Raw genomic sequence first — 17,615 nt, 5'->3', positions numbered from 1 at the left:
CTTGCACATCTACACAGATTACCTCAAGATCTTTTAATTTGCAGATTCTGAATCCATAGGTCCGGGCTAGGGCCAGAGATCCTGAATTTCTTACAAACCATCAGGCTGTTACATGGCCATACTTTGAATAGCGAGCTTTAATGTTTTATTTAAAGTCATAAGAGTACATGTAAATAGTTAAACAGAGTCTCCTTTTCCCCTTTTATAGCTAGTTTCATAAAAGGTGACATTTAACACATTCATGTACTTCTAAAAATAACTTATTTCAACAATTTACTATAGAATTGATAAAGAAAAATTTGAAATTTAGTTATGATGATTACAGTAAGTCACCCCCCAAGAAATTGGAAAAAATATTATCCGGTGAAAACTGTTGCTCTGAAGGATATATTTGTAAAGATATCTTTAAGAAAGGAGGCATGATTTACTCTGCTATGATTAAAAGTATTTGCTACTTAAAGAAAGGAAGTGTCCTTAAAAGAGGGAATCAATCAGCCTGGTAGGATTAAGGGGGAAACAAAAGGAGAACAACAGAGGCAAACGTTAGTATTTTCCAGTGGAGACAGAACTTTAGTAGTAGCACTGAAAGCATTTTCTTCCCAATGGCCAGGCCACCTCATTGTGGAGGGGCTACACTGAACAACCTAACACATGCTCTTAAACATTCCACATCATTTGATTAGGTCAGCTGGCTTGGGCTCCATATTCAGCAAGAAACCTTCTGATTACAATTTGTTTTCCCCTAAATCTGCTTGAAGAAAAGAACGTGCTACACTACAATTATCTCAGTCCATATGAAAGTAGTGTATCTCATTGTAAATAAATAGATTGGAGGTCAGGCATGATGGCCCACACCTGTAATCCTAGGGCTTCGAGAGGCCAAGGCAGGAGGATTGCTTGAGGTCAGGAGTTTGAGGCTGCAGTGAGCTATGATTGTGTTGCTGCACTCTAGCCTAGTTGACAGATCAAGGTCCTGTCTAAATAAACGAATAGGTTGGCATTCTTATTTTATATACCAGGTTTTCAAGTTTGGTTAATGTGAGTCTGCCACTAAAAAAACAGAATTGTCCTCTGTTGTTGACAAAGTCAATTTTTATTGCCTCCATGGCTGACAGCCAGACTTAGACCCTGATTTATTCATAGTGGCTGTGAACCATCTTGCGAGACATCTAGACAGTCTTTACTGTTGGCTGCACTGCTTTCATTTATGAAGCATCCATAAAGATGAAGATTGAGGTGCTATTAAACAAGCAGGTAATTTGTCATTCTTAGCATAGAAGGAGTAAAGTAAGAAGCTAATGGAAGAAGTTTTAGAATTTAAAAATATGTTATGAAGCTGTGTTAATTATATGGAAAAAATACAGGTAAAAGGCATTTAAAAACTTTAAAGTATTATGTAACTCTTTACCATCATTAATTAGTGATACATTTTGAATACCTAATTTAATTAAATAAGTAACATCACAATGTATTTTAATGGCATTTAATTTGACCAGGGTACTATTAATAATAGTGACAGTGATAATCATAACTAACTTTTCTTGTGCTCATACTGTGTCAAGCACTGCTAAGTTCTTGAACTCATTTACTATTTAGTGAACCAGTGAGGCAGGTCCTATTGTCAGCTTCAGTTTGTAAATGGGGAAGTGAAGCACAGAGAGATGAGGTAACTTGCTCAAGGCCACACTCCTTAAGTGGTGAATCCAGGATCTGAGCCCAGGCATTCCATTCCAGAGCCAGAGCTCTTAACCACTAAGTGAAATTATATACTATGCTTATTAACATAATAAAATAAAAGGGAAAGTTAAAAAATTGGCTGCATCATTTTTTGAGTTCTCTGATTGATGTGGTCCTAATCATTGAGATGTAAATCTTATTCTTGCCACAAAGTAGTAAAACTTTTAGTAAACGTATAAGATGTGCATCTAAGTAACATTCCAGGAAAAAGAAGCAAGTAACATTCCAGAATACAAAATAGCTGGTTTAACATACTTCCAGCTGTAGCAGTGATGATTTGTATGATGTCAGTAGCAATATGAAGTATTAATTTTTTAAGTCACATCATTACTTATCATTACTTGAAAACATAACTTTAGAATTGCTACGATTTATCTCTCTCCTATTCATCTGTCATTTTCTCAAGTAATTTTCAGTTGAGGTATATCTCTTCGTAACATCAGAGCCCCATAATTTCAAACTTTTTTCTTGCAATTCTTTCACTAGGCAGGACATTAGTATTTTATTCTGCATTTCTCAGAACTCAGGGTTCTCTTTGTGTCAGGTATTGTTCCCGAGACATAAACTGGGATTGTAGTCTTAAGGCCTGCTCTGTTTTAGAACCTATAAATTCAACGAAGATGCTCTTAGCATGTCAGCTGTAATTCCGCTAGTACTACGAAGGCTAATCTTGCAAGAGGAGCAAAGGGTTCCTTGTTCAAAGGGATAATTTATTGCTGTTCACTCTGTTTCTGGAGATAGTTCAAAGTGAAACTCTCTCCTAATGTCGCAAGCAGAAATTGCTTTTTCAGGGAAATCGTTTCAAAAGAGCATGAGTACCTGCACCTTAAATTATGGTGAGCTTTTTCAAGTTATGCTGTTGTGTTGTTGAATGCCTAAATGGATCTTGACTGCTCAACTGTAATATTAAATAATCTAATCTGGTGACTCCAAGGCAACCCTTTAATGCTTCTGTGCTTCAACAACAGTCTTTCCAAGGTCCACTGTCCTTTACACACAGTCCTACTGCTAGTAAAGAATAGTTTGCTTGCCCGCTCCATAAAACTATTCACATTTATAGTGTGCAGTTTCTGGAAAGTTGTTAGTTAAGTAATGGTTGGCTCTATGGTCTTAAATACAAAAAGGCAATGAACAGAGAAACTGTGTAGTTTCTGGAAAATGGTTATTTAAATAATGGTTGGCTCAATGGCCTTAAATACAAAGGGATAATGAACAGAAAAACTGTTCGGTTTCTGGAAAATGGTTAGTTAAGTAATGGTTGGCACCATGGTCTTAAGTACAAAAGAGCAATGAACAGAGAAATTGTTTTCCCTGCCCTTTATACTGACAATATAAATATTTTTGTCTACCTAGTCAAACAAAGCACGTTGTCAGCCAACATAAATGTATGGCATATAGCCCCTAGTTAAAGGAGAGAAACATATTATTAAACAAATAGATATAAAGAATAGATGTCTTAAAGGTAAATAGTATCTTTAAGGTAAACCCAGATTTAATTAAAACAAGTGTTTATTTGCAAACCAGGCTATTAAATACTGTGAAAAAAAAATTGAGAAAAAGTAGATTACAAGCTCTTTATGCTCAATGGTTTATAACAATTTCTAACCTAGTTCTCACTGGAATGAACACTATGTGTAAATTGCTACTTGACTATAATTACAAGCAACATGTAAAAGAGTACAAATTAATATACTAAGACTTACTGGTAAAGAGAAACAGGGAGTGATCAGGAGCTAGTGTGATTTGTTTGGAAGGACATGATTAAGGAGGTGATTGATAGCTGAGAAAATTCCCAGAGAGAAGGGATTTTCAACCTTGATTACATATTGGAATCGCCTCAGGAAATTTTTAAAAATACCCAAGTCTGTGCCCATCCCTCAGAAATTTTCATTCAATTGGCAATTTTAAAATCTCTACAGGACAGCCTAATATTCAGGCAAGATTGAGAACCTCTGACATAATAGGGGGTCACTGTAGGTGGAACTATATTGTAATGTGTTATGGAGACATTTCCCTGAAATAAAGGGAGTTTGCGTTAAATGACCTTTCAGTTGCCACCTTATTCTAGGAGTCTATGACACTTATATTCAGAGTCATAGGGAGAGTTTGACTGGTTGTGACTGAGGCTGACAACTGAATTGAATTGGCCATAGCAAAGATGACTCTAGTGGGAAAAAAATAAAAGATGGTTCTATAGGAACATGGTAAATAATCACTTGTAGCATAGCTAATGCTAAGTGGATGATTGTAGCTTTCAGATCATAGAATTTTAATTGTGGAATGCCCTTTGAAATGGTGTATTTCAGACTAAATTTCAATGCATCCATCCCTCTTCAGTATTAGCTGAGAAGTTGATCCCTTCTCACACATCTATAGTCAGCAAAACCAGATTATTCAACCTGTTTGCACATTTTAAATCTACAGGGACGATCAGAAGCCATCATAAACTTTGAAGTTAAAAGATTTGATGTGATTAAAATACTTATAAAAGATTATTTTAGTAGCAATGTGTACAGAGTAATCTGAAAAGTTACCAAAGCTGAAGACAGATGGTAAGCTTTAAATAGAGTTGGAATCTGTAAAGCTACATTACAATTCTGTAAAAAAATTTGTGTAGAATTGTCAGTTTGTATCAGCAAGTTGGAACCTTAGAGATAGATTAGGTAATAGTAAATAGTATCTTTATTTGTAACTATATGTTAATTTAAACATCTAACATGTTTGTAGTTATGATATATCACCTGGTTTAAACAAACAAGTTTGAACAAACAAATTCTATTTTTTAAAAAGTTCTTCATGTATGTAAGCTCTTTAAATAAGCCCATGTCTAATTTAGTAATTTTTCTCATATTTTCTTTCTCAGACTTTTATAGTAATGAATAAAGGAAAGGCAATTTTCCGATTCAGTGCCACCTCTGCCTTGTATCTTTTAACTCCACTAAACCCTGTTAGGAAAATTGCTATCAAGATTTTGGTACATTCATATCCTTTTAATGTGAATTGCCTAAATGCTACTTCTAACAGTTGATTTTAAAGAAAATGTCATTTATATTTTCAAATATTTGTAAAATTTCTTTGAGATTAATGGTAACATTGTTAGTTTAATTCATTTGCATTGGTTTTCCACTATTTATAACAAGAGTATTATAGAATGACTACAGCATTATAGAAGAAAATATATAACCAACCATGATAGTGAATGTGTAAAAGAAATATATAGTAGGAAAAAGAGCAAATCTCCTTACACCTTTATCAGCTTCAATGAGATCATATATAACCATTACTAAAGATTAGATTACGGTTAGTATTACTATTTGCATTACCAAGTGTTCAAACTCTTATGCCTTGTTTCTGTATCTTCAGCGCCTGGATTTATCCTTCTTTGTGTCCTTCCTTCCTTCTTTCTTTCCTTCCTGTCTTTTTCCCTTCCTTCATTCTTCCTTTTTCCCTTCTGTCTTACTCCCTTCTTTTCTTCAATAAATATTTATTAAACTCCTGCTATGTGCTCATGTACCTGGTTGAGAATATTTATCAAAAAGTCGAACTTAAAATTATTTCCAATGTTAATCAAAAAAGCATATGTAAAAGGGCAGAATATGTTTGGATTTCAAGAGAATTCTCAAGTAATGATAAAATAGAATGGTGATTTTCTGAGGCAGTGTTCAGAAATGGGAATTTTGTATAGGCAGATTCAAAGCAGGCTTCTATATAAACTTAAAGACTGATTCACCTAGAGACAGGGCAAATGAAACTGCTAACCTTTTGAGGTATGAATTCTCTCGTTCTATGGCTTGATGTTGGAAAGTATTTATATTCTAAAATAAAATATTTATCTCAAAATAATCATAAACTTTCTTACAGGGAAGTCTGGACTTAGATCCCAAGAGAATGTACTATAGCTAATTCTCAGAAGAGCATCAGAATAGTGCTATCTGTTTAGGTATACTGTGGACTAGATACAAGAGTATAGCCAGATGGTCTGTTGGGGTCCCCCACAATCTAAAGTGTAAATAAAAAGCTAGAAAATAACATTACCTTATCAGCACAAAATTGGATCTCCCTCTTTTATGCTATAAATTTTAAAGGAGTAAGTTACGTCACTATAAACCTACTATTTATGATAGAATTCTCAATCAATGTAGTCTTTGATTATACTGGGCTCTACATTCTCACACTTTTTACATTGCATTCGTTAACGTTTTATAAGTCAGTGGGGATGAATATATCTGAAGTACATCTTTTATACTTATGGCATACTATAAACTTACTAAGGGATGGTGAGTTCTTCTTCCAGGGCAATTTCACACAACTGATTGGAATGCAAAATAACTTGCATTTGTTTCAAATAGAGATCATTTTTCTATTAAATTCAGTTTTGTGAGTATATGGTATAAAATGAAAAAAAGAGTGCACCACGGCCATATCACAGGCTTTGAAGTTTCTTATTATTTTATCATTGTTTTAAAACAAATAATATTAATTTCACAGTTTTTGCATCGATAAACTTTTTTGTGTGTTTTGGGTCATTTATAAATGGCCATGGTAAACTACTAACATTTATTCCTTAACTATAATCTACTTTATTCAGCATGCTTATCATGTGCACTATTTTGACCAACTGTGTATTTATGACCTTGAGCAACCCTCCTGACTGGACGAAGAATGTAGAGTAAGTAGGAATAACTTCTGGGAATGAGAAATGCACACTCAAATTCTCTAGCAATCTCCTTGTGGGTATAGTCTGACTTATGGTTTCCACTTCTGTCTAAGAAAAATTATTTTCATAATATGAAAGAAGATAAGGGAAGTTCTTTGGGGGAGCTATTCTTCTATGAGGTAAGTATTTTTCCAACAAAATCATGACAATATCTGTTAAAGAGAGGTTATAAATTAGTATACACTTTCTGGTAAACTAAACCAATCATCTAGCCTAAAATTAGGTCTCAATCATGGTTAATCATTTGAGATAAAATACAGTGATCAGTTGAGTAATTTGATGAATTAAATTATTTTATTCTAGTATATAGTTATTGTTATATTCGAATAGAATAGATTTAGGTTTTTAGCTCTAAATTAAGTAGATGTCTTAATTAAACATCTAAGATGTCTAAGTTATATTTAGATATGTAAGTTTTTTATATACAACATGTGTGCTGAAACAGCTTAGATGTGTTCTGTAAAGAAATAAAATGTCTTCCATAAAACTGTGTTCATAAAATAACAGGGCTTAGGGGAAACATGATTGGGGGAGACTAAAACTTATGGAACTTTGTAACTAGAATACAACATAGAAACAATAATAATCCCAATAAAAAGACGCTTGCCCAGTTGATTCTTTTCTAATGTTTGTACCTAAAATCATAGCCATTGAGTTCTTTGTGGCCTCAGATCCTGGGCCTCATCCCTTCTCCCTTGAAATGGAGACTGGGGATATTTGTATGATTTCATCAAAATAAAATGCTTAATGCTTCATTCTGTATTTTAATACATGGAGAAAGGTCTAAGCACATTAGTTGTTCGGGATGTTAACCAGGCCCTTGTTGCACTAAAAGAAAACACTTCTGTGGATGTTGTGTATTAGTATCAAGATCTTCTTCTTCTTATTATTGCAACGGATTTTCCATTTAAGTGTGAGAAAAAATGCCCTTCATTGTTTCAAAACATCAATATGCTGGGGAAAATTGTGCATGAACTAACACAATTTCTGCATCGTAACAACATTATTTCATTTTCTTATTTTTCAGTCACATATGAGGTTATTTGCATCAAAGAAACATAGTTTTTAGTGAAACAAAGTTGTTAGATTATATAGGCTATTTATATATAGTATAATATAATAATTAGGTATCTGACTGGTTAAGTAAAAAACGCAGTATGCTCTTTTTATTGTTATATTTTTAAAAGTAATGTACAATTGGAGATAAGATAGTGTAACAAATACTGCCACTTTTAGGTCTGTTTTTATAGATTTCTCTGAGGATTTACTGTACCACTCTAAGCCATTATTTGTCAGTTATTTAGCATGTTATGTTAAAAAAATAGTAGCTTGAAAATGCTGCCTAGAAATTATTGTAATAGAGAATCCAGCTCCCATATTGAGGAAAGCCATTTAACTTAGAACTCTCATTTACTATACATGATTTTGGAGTTAACAAAATGGACACTCCTATGTAAGACTATTCTGTATGTGGTTTTCCCAGCAGAAATTATTGAAGCATTTAAACATGTATCAATTTCATTTATTTGTATAACATTATTAAAAGATAGTTAAAGAAGGCAGTTGGAGTTTGTGACCAGCCTGGCCAACATGGTGAAACCCCATCTCTACTAAAAATACAAACAATGAGCCAGGTGTGGTGGCAAGCACCTGTAGTCCCAGCTACTCAGGAGGCTGAGACAGGAGAATTGCTTGAACCCAGGAGGTGGAGGATGCAGTGAGCCAAGATCGCACCACTGCACTCCAGCCTGGACGACAGAGGGAGACTCTGTTTCAAAAAAAAAAAAAAAGGCAATTGAATATATAGGCCTGTCTTTCTAAAGAAGCAGTAATAACTTAGAGATGATTATACCCATTGTGAAGGCAGTCTTAGCTTTAGAAAGTTTTTGATTTGCATCATTCAGCTGGAAAACTTTGCTCAGGTTTTCTGATCAATTATCTTCAGTAGCTTGAAAGCAAGCCAGCAGGAAAAACAGCAAAGTAGTAGTGGTTACTACCCCAAACCCTGGGTTCAGTGAAACAGAAGATAACTTAGTTCTGAGATGAAAACTGAAGTCACCGATATTTGAAACAGTCCCTGTACAAAGATGTGGCATACACAAAAAGACTTAAGAACCATATTATATAGTGAGGGGAGTATTATATAAGGCAAGACACTTCTATAGACTGCATTTTATTTAATTTTATTTATACTGCATTTTATTTAAACCAATATATCTAAAATATGAAAATTCAACAATTACGATTAGCCAAATTTCAAGGTTTTAAAACACCAAAGTTACAGGAACATCATAGACAGAATTGACGGCTTGATTACAAGCCTAGTGTGGGCATAGCCAAGAGAGATAAAGGTCCCCCGACTCCACTTACCTGCCCAACCTAGTTACTAATAACCATTTTTGAATACCTATTCTGTGTAGAGCTCTGTCTCAGTAGGCTCTAGGACTCTCTTCCATGGACAGCCATGAACACTTCCCATACATTCCAAATGTACCCACATATTTTCTTAATTTCCCCAAATCAAGAACAAAAGTAGGGACTTTAATCTTATTCCTAGTAACTCTGTAGATAACACAGAATTGCCTCAGAGGGGCACTAACCACTAATGTAATAAACAGAACTTATATGTGTGGTGTTTCTAGGCCTTTAAAAGGCCAGCTATCTCTACAAACAGAAATATCGTGGTGATTATGTGTGTCACACAACAATCCAAACTACAACACAGTAAACATAAGCTTGGTGTTGTAAAATATATCTCTTCCTAATAGTCAGCTACTTCATAATAAGTAAAGATAGGAATTATTACTTATGAGATCAATTGAATTGTTGGGGGAGAAAAGGAAGGGAATGTACTTAAGAAAACTAGACTTGAAGATATCTGCATAAATTATCCTTGATGTCTTTGTTCCCTCATATGAAAGAAACTTGTGCAGAAAACATTTCAAAAATAATGATCCTAACATTTTTCATATATAAATACTGGTAGGCTGGAAAATCTAATGAATTTAATATGAGTAAATGAAATCTTTGTGGCTTGGGTGAAGTGCTCTGAAAAATAAACTTAAATTGTGCTTTTAAAGAACACAATGTTGAAAAACAAGTAGTCTCAACTATTTTGGGAAAGAAAACGAAAACAGCAATAACTTATATTGTCAAGACTCAAAGAAAAGAGGGCTAGAAATACATGACATTAAACAGCAAATAGAAAAGTCTTCCACCATTTTGGAGGCTGAAAATTGAATTTAAGCAAGGTTCGAATGATTTATTCCAATTGCATAGAGATAATAGCTGATGCAAGGTTAGGTTTAAGCATTTTGTTTATCCGTGTATTTTGGTATTTGCGCAAACACACACATATAAAATACTAGTGAACTGGAACATTTCATGTGATAATATATATACACACACATACATATATCTATACAGCACACTCATGCACACACACACACACACATACACTCGGTGGGAGGGAGGAGAGCAGGGAGAGAGAAAGAAGAGAGAGAAATGGGGGGCAGTTTATAACTCTACATGATTCTTAAAATTTTTTTAAAAAGAAGTATATTTTCTATGGTAGACATGTAAACTAGCCCTCAAAATGAGTCTACTCATTAAGAAATTTGAATAAAATATTGTATTATTTAAGTAAATGAATCCAAGCTATGTTGCCTCTAAAGTTGTACTGTCCGATGAGGAAGCCACTAGCCACATATGGCTATGGAACCTTGAAATTTGGCTAATATTAATTGTTGAATTTTCATATTTTAGATATATTGGTTTAAATAAAATGCAGTATAAAAAATAAGTTGAGTTGCTTCTTCTCATCTTTTCACTTGCTACTAGGAATTTGAAAATTACATTTGTGGCTTACATTACATTTCTATCAGATACTGCTGCACTAGAAGGTCAAAGTCGATGATTATCCATAAGATACATGAAACTACTATTCTAAAACCCAAATAGTTAAACGAGATTAGATTCCTAGAGAATATATTTTCTCTTAAGTTTAACTCTTTACTCAGGCTTCTAAAACTAATTAAATGAATAGATTATTTGGTAAATAGAAGTAAGGAATAATGTTTTAATGAATTGAAAAACCACAAAAGGATAGGATTTGCGATGATTGAAAACATTTATTTTAACAGTTCAAGCAAAATTGTTAATTTTGGCTTGGATGTTTTTCCTAGGTACACATTCACTGGAATCTATACCTTTGAGTCACTTATAAAAATCTTGGCAAGAGGGTTTTGCTTAGAAGATTTTACCTTTCTTCGTGATCCATGGAACTGGCTGGATTTCAGTGTCATTGTGATGGCGTGAGTAATTTTGAAAATTTGATAAGCGCAAAGGAATGAAAATAGTCATAGTACAAACAAGGTCTTTGTGTCATATATTAAATGTAGAGCTTTCTTGTTAGTCAAGTTAACTATATGGATTGTGTATTTTAAGAATACATATTAGAATACATATTGCAATGTAAATATATCCAGTAAATGATCAATAAATGGGATTATCTTCATGTCATATAGCCTTTCTCTTCATCAAAATGAAGTGATTCATTGACTACAATTTAATAGCAACAACTGTACTTGGATTAGTTTTGCAAACAAATGTGTTCATATTAGTGAAAATTACATTGAAATAAAGCAGCACAATTTTGTTTCTTAAAAGCAACCTTTAGCATATGGCAGCCTGAGGTCTATAGCAATTCCATTTGTTAAACTCACAGGGCTCTATGTGCCAAACTCAGCATTAAGTCCTTATTTAGTATAAACTTTGCCAAAACTATCAGTAACTCTGATTTAATTCTGCAGGTATGTAACAGAATTTGTAAGCCTAGGCAATGTTTCAGCCCTTCGAACTTTCAGAGTCTTGAGAGCTCTGAAAACTATTTCTGTAATTCCAGGTAAGAAGAAACTGGTGTAAGGTAGTAGGCCCCTTATATCTCCAACTTTTCTTGTGTGTTATTGTGTTTGTGTGTGAACTCCCCTATTACAGATATGTGACAGAGTTTGTGGACCTGGGCAATGTCTCAGCATTGAGAACATTCAGAGTTCTCCGAGCATTGAAAACAATTTCAGTCATTCCAGGTGAGAGCTAGGTTAAACACCGAGGCTGACTTTAATTATTGAGTTTGAAATCAATTTATATGACTTATAGCATTAGCCGTGTTGCTTATTACAGTTCATCCTGTTCAATAATGCCAAATGATGTTTCAGTGTCGGTTTAGCTCCTAAAATTTTATAAACTACATGCATATTTATAAAGTCAGCCTTTGAGTTTAACAGAAAATTGCATGAGACATCTTCAAGAAATGCTAATTTTGACCTCTTGTGCTCTCTGTCTTTTTCACTACCATGGCTTTACTAACTGATTTGGATTTTACCATTCACTGCAGATGTAGTTCAAAAATGGATCTCCTTTTACAAAGGAGAAAATATTATTGTTGAAGAGCATGCATATGGCATGAGACTTACATTATCTTAAAATTCTTTTCTCCTCTAAATTACTACTGCTTGGAGGCTAGAGTAAAGAATGGATTGGTGGAAAATAGCTGCATGAAACACAAAATCCGAAATGAAAAATAACTCCAAGTTTTTTTGTATGTTTGTTCAGCATGTAAAACCACACAAACAAAACTTCCTGACTAGATATTTAAACCTTCATATTGAATTTCCAGCAAGCACACTGTTCATGTATACAATCTGCTGTTCATCTATTTCCCAAATCATCAGGCTATCCATACAGCTTTGGTGTCTAAATAGTCAAGCAATCATTTATGGGGGAAAGAGAATGTGTGTGACTATTAAGAAATCATGGTTTCTGGCACTCTTCCTCAGGTAACCTATAGTTCTCTCTCTGCAGGTTTAAAGACCATTGTGGGGGCCCTGATCCAGTCGGTGAAGAAGCTTTCTGACGTGATGATCCTGACTGTGTTCTGTCTGAGCGTGTTTGCTCTCATTGGGCTGCAGCTGTTCATGGGCAATCTGAGGAATAAATGTTTGCAGTGGCCCCCAAGCGATTCTGCTTTTGAAACCAACACCACGTCCTACTTTAATGGCACAATGGATTCAAATGGGACGTTTGTTAATGTAACAATGAGCACATTTAACTGGAAGGATTACATTGGAGATGACAGTAAGAAGTATTACCACATTATGTTAACCTTAGTGTTGCTGAATGAATTTTCAACTATAAATAGTTGAGACTGTGGGTGTACAGCCACCTTTGTAAATAACTGAAATAGTCAAACTCTGACTTATTACTAATACTAATGTGAATAGGATTAATATGAAATAAAATGGTTTTTTTTGTATTAACAGGTCACTTTTATGTTTTGGATGGGCAAAAAGACCCTTTACTCTGTGGAAATGGCTCAGATGCAGGGTAAGAAACATAATATATTTTTTAAGACATAGAACTCTTTGCGGAAAAAAAAAAAGTAGGTAGGAAAACATCTACATGGTTATATGTGTAGCCTTACCATGTATGCAATGAAGAGTGGTGCTGCTCCCCTAGGAAGTGCCTTGTCTGCCTTACTGGATTGCCACTGGTCCTAAACTCACAGCCATTAAAAATCATCCCTTTATGAAGACCTTTCCCCAAAATTTCACAGTTAAGATGTTCTTAAATTGATGCTCCAATGTGTGAAGGCCCAGAGTCTGTCTTTGTTGTACATCCATCAGAGCTATTAGGAAACACAGGAACACAAGATGGGCCCCTTTTTATTGGTGTACATGTGTATCAACGGGATGAGTTTTGTTGTGACTGGAAAAGATCCAGACTAAAATGTGGTCTTCAGGGTGGAAGCACACTTGGGGAAGTGCTTTGAAATATTTAAGTATTCTTGAAAGAGCATGAATTTCTGTATACAAAGAAGCCAAGGGTGCATGTGTGCCAAAGGCATGTCCAAGTTTCAGTTGACATAATGAATAGTTCTTTTAGGCCACATGCTACAATAAAAGATGCCATAATATCTTAGTCATGCTGTTATTCTCTAACCCTTAAATATTTTCCTAAGAGTATTGTAAGTTAATTTTAAATCAAAATAGGGAATTTTTTTATGAGCCGAGAGATAGCAACAGTAAGTGACTCTTAGGACATGGAACTTAAATATATTTTGAGTCATCCTTTAAAAAGGGAAACTGGTGTAGCCATAAAAATCTAAGAGAGTTAATGAAAATGTATACTAGTCATATAAATAGAGCTTTGGGGAATTTTTTTTCCTGACAGTTTTCCTAGCCTTATTATGAATGTAGGGGGTAAGAGCATAGGTTCTAGAGTTCATGTATACCTGGGTTCAAATCCTAACTTCACCATTTGTAAGCTCTTTGACTTGGAAATGTGTCCTAAGCTCTCTGTACGTTAGTTTACTCATCGTTAAAATGGAGAGAGTAATATTCTATCCCTTTAATAGTTGCGATGATTAATGATTTAATACACATAAAGTATTTGAACTATCACATGGACAATTGTAAGAATTTATTGTATGTACCAGCCTAAGCAACAAAGCAAGACCCTACCTCTACAAAAAAAAAAAAAAAAAAGAAAAAAGAAAGAAAGAAAAAAAGAAAAGAAGAAGAAAAAAAGAAAAACCTGGCCAGGCATTGTGATGCACACGTGTAGTCCTAACTTCTCAGGGGGCTAAAGTAGGAGGATTGCTTGAGCCTAGGAATTCCAAGCCACAGTGAGCTATGATCATGCCACTGCACTCCAGCCTAGGCGATAAGCTGTCTCTGAAAAACGGCTGGGAGCGGTGGCTCACACCTGTAATCCCAGCACTTTGGGAGGCAGAGGCAGGGGGATTACTTGAGGCCAGGAGATCTAGACCAGCCTGGCCAACATGGCGAAACCCTGTCTCTACTACAAAATACAAAAATTAGCTGGGTGTGGTGGGGCACACCTGTAATCTCAGGTACTCTGGAGGCTGAGGCACAATAATCTCTTAAACGTGAAAGATGGAGGTAGCAGTGAGCTGAGATGGCACCACTACACTCCAGCCTGGATGACAAAGCGAGACCCTGTCTCAAAAAAAATTTTTTTAATAAATAAAAAAAAAAAACACATTCTCTAAAAAAAAGAAAAGAATTTATTGCCTATTAACTATTATTTATTATGATGATGATTAACATAAAAGCCCAAATAAAATTTTGGATAAATTTGGTTAATATGTACTTTATTCCTATTAAACCATAATAATCTATTCCCTTTAATGAATTCCTATTATGGCTTAAGTAATTTACATCAGCAGTCCCCAGCCTTTTTGGCACCAGGGACTGTTTTGTGGAAGACAATTTTTCCACTGACCAAGGGTGGTGGTGGGAAATAATTTCAGCATGATTCAAGCACGTTACATTTATTGTGCACTTTATTTCTATTATTAGTATACTGTAATATATAATGAAATAATTGTACAACTCACCATAATGTAGAATCAGTGGGAGCCTGATCTCAAATGATTCACCTGCCTTGGCCTCCCAAAGTGCTGGGGATTACAGGCATGAGCCACTGTGCCTGGCCATTGGTGGTGATGAGGTGTTGTTTTTTTTTTTTTTTTTTTGAGATGGAGTCTTGCTCTGTTGCCCAGGCTGGAGGGCAGTGGCACGATCTCGGCTCACTGCGAGTTCCGCCTCCCGGGTTCAAGCTATTCTCCTGCCTCAGCCTCCCGAGTAGCTGGGACCACAGGCGCCCACCACCACACCCGGCAAATTTTTTGTATTCTTAGTAGAGACCAGGTTTCACCATGTTAGCCAGGATGGTCTCGATCTCCTGACCTCGTGATCCACCTGCCTCGGCCTCCCAAAGTGCTGGGATTACAGGAGTGAGCCAGGTGATGAGTTTTAAATACAAAACCATTTTGTATTTAAGTGGCACATTCCATTAAAGAAATAAATGATTTGTATTTTATTAAAATTAAAAGGCAGTGTTTTACAAAGATACTCTTAAGAGAATGAAAAGACAAACCAGCAACTGGAAGACAATGTTTGCAAAGCATATATCTGACTAAAAAAAAAAAAAAACGACTGGGGCCAGGTGCAGTAGCTCATTCCTGTAATCCAGCACTTTGGGAAGCTGAGAGGGGAAGATCATTTGAGCCCAAGAGTTTGAGACTGGCCTGGGCAGCATAGGGAGACGCTGTTTCTACAAAAAATAAAAATAAAAAATTAGCCAGGCATGGTGTAGTGTACCTGTGGTACCAGCTACTCAGGAGGCTGAGGCAGAAGGATTACTTGAGCCTGGGAGGTCAAGGCTGCAGTGAGCCATGATCAGACCACTGCACTATAGCCTGGGCAACAGAATTATACCCTGTCTCAAAATAAAACAACAAACCAGCGTCCAGAATATCTAAAGAACTCTTAAAACTCAACAGTAAGAAAACAAATGACCCAATTTAAAACTGGCAAAAGACCTGAACAGATACCCCACACGAGTATATAGTACAGGTGGCTATTAAGGAGGTAAAAAGGCACTCAACATTATTTCTTGTGAGGGAATTGCAAACTAAAACAACAAGGAGTTACCACTGTACATCTGTTAGAATGACTGAAAAATGTATCTGGCAATACCAACTTCTGATGAGGATGCAGAATAACAGGAACTCTTGCTTATTGCTGGTGGGAATGCAAAACTAGACAACCGCCTTGGAAGACAGTTTGGCAGTTTCTTACAAAATAAACATAGTCTTACCATATGATCCAACAACTGCACTTCTAGGTATTTAGCTGATCAATTTGAAAACTTATGTCATCACAAAAAACCTGCATGTGAATATTTATAGCAGCTGTATTCATAATGACCCCAAACCAAACTGGGAGTAACCAAGATGCCCTTCAATGGCCCCAAACTGGAAGCAACCAAGATGTCCTTCAATAGTTGTATAGATAAATAAATTGTTATGCCCATACAATAAAATATTATTTAGTGATTAAAAAGAAATGAGCTATCAAGATACAAACAGATATTAATGAATATTAAATGCATATTTCTAAGTGAGAAAAAGCCAACCTCAAAAAGCTGCATACTGTATGATTTCAATTACTTGACATTCTAGAAAACACAAAACAATAGAGATGATAAGAAAATAGTGTTTGCCAGGGGTTCATGGTGAGGGATTATCTAGGGAAAGCAAAGGGGATTTTTTTTTAGGGTGAGAACCTGTTCTCTAAGATTCTATAATGGTGAATATGAAACTTAATGCATTTGTTAAAACTCATAGACTTTTATAACACAAAAAGTGAATCTTAATATACACAAATTAAAAAAAAAATCTTTTGTGAGGTTTGGGGATCCCATGAAGAAATGGAATATGTGACAAAAATATGTAAATGTATTGCAAAATATGAAACAACCTCACCGTAGATGGTGGGGTAATAACATGCTAACCTAAGTAACTTTGGAAATGAGTGGAGTCTGTAAGACTAAAGGTAAAAGGAACAATACCCTAGTTGATAAAGTTGTTTCCAATGGTAGTGTAGATTAACAATCCTGAAACCACTGTCCATGTGTACCAGTACTGAGCAATTATAAACATGTATATCTCCTTGTTCTGTCAGCTGAGAGGGCCTAGAAGCAATGACACCCCAGTAGCAACAAACACAGCTAGCACTCAGATCTTGGTTTCTAATACCATTTTCCAATAAAAAGAACTAGGGCTCCTTGGAGAAATGGTTGATTCTAGGACTGGGGCAGAAATTATAAAAGATGAGCCTGGAGCATCTGATAGTGCCTAAAGGTAAGAAAGTTTAAAAAAAAAAAAAAAATGCAACCCACAACCATGGGATATGTCAAACTGTTAACAGGTGTCAACTGAAAGAGCTTCCAATGGCCAAAGATGAAGCCATTTGAACAAGAAAATCAATGAAATATCATTGAATTGTAATCCAAAATATAAGATGAATATCCATGACTACATGTTAATTGAAATGATCGAATAATAAATAAAATATGAATAATGGACAAATATCGTGTGCAGAATAATTTCAAATAATTTTTGTATATATTTAAGATCATAACTGCAGGTTCCTTAAATGTGGTCTGTACACAGTGACTTTATTTCAAACAGTACATATGGAAAAGGAAGAAAAGGGAGTAAATTTACAGTAGAGAAACCTAACAAACACTACCTCAAGACAGGTGGTGAAAGTTAACATCAACAGTGATAAGT

At 35.1% G+C, this 17,615-nt stretch overlaps 1 protein-coding gene across 9 annotated transcripts in view; it reads left to right on the top strand.

The window, feature by feature from the left end:
- The window catches only part of SCN3A (sodium voltage-gated channel alpha subunit 3), a 115,732-nt gene that overhangs the window by 29,217 nt on the left and 68,900 nt on the right, over positions 1-17,615 (top strand). For 4 of the 9 annotated variants that reach the window (XM_063712838.1, XM_054549417.2, XM_054549414.2 and 1 more), the window contains 6 exons: positions 4,601-4,719; positions 6,317-6,406; positions 10,639-10,767; positions 11,450-11,541; positions 12,317-12,589; positions 12,775-12,838. In XM_063712838.1, the coding sequence (XP_063568908.1) occupies positions 4,601-4,719; positions 6,317-6,406; positions 10,639-10,767; positions 11,450-11,541; positions 12,317-12,589; positions 12,775-12,838 (767 nt within the window). Of the gene's footprint in view, positions 1-4,600; positions 4,720-6,316; positions 6,407-10,638; positions 10,768-11,265; positions 11,358-11,449; positions 11,542-12,316; positions 12,590-12,774; positions 12,839-17,615 lie in introns of those variants that run through there. The other 5 variants (XM_054549413.2, XM_054549411.2, XM_054549416.2 and 2 more) reach the window with 2 other exon arrangements.

This window comes from Pongo abelii, chromosome 11 (assembly GCF_028885655.2).
Source record: "Pongo abelii isolate AG06213 chromosome 11, NHGRI_mPonAbe1-v2.0_pri, whole genome shotgun sequence".
In the NCBI taxonomy this organism is placed as follows: domain Eukaryota; kingdom Metazoa; phylum Chordata; class Mammalia; order Primates; family Hominidae; genus Pongo; species Pongo abelii.
Note: the sequence above shows the minus strand (reverse complement) of the source record. Positions and strands in the feature narration are given on the sequence as shown.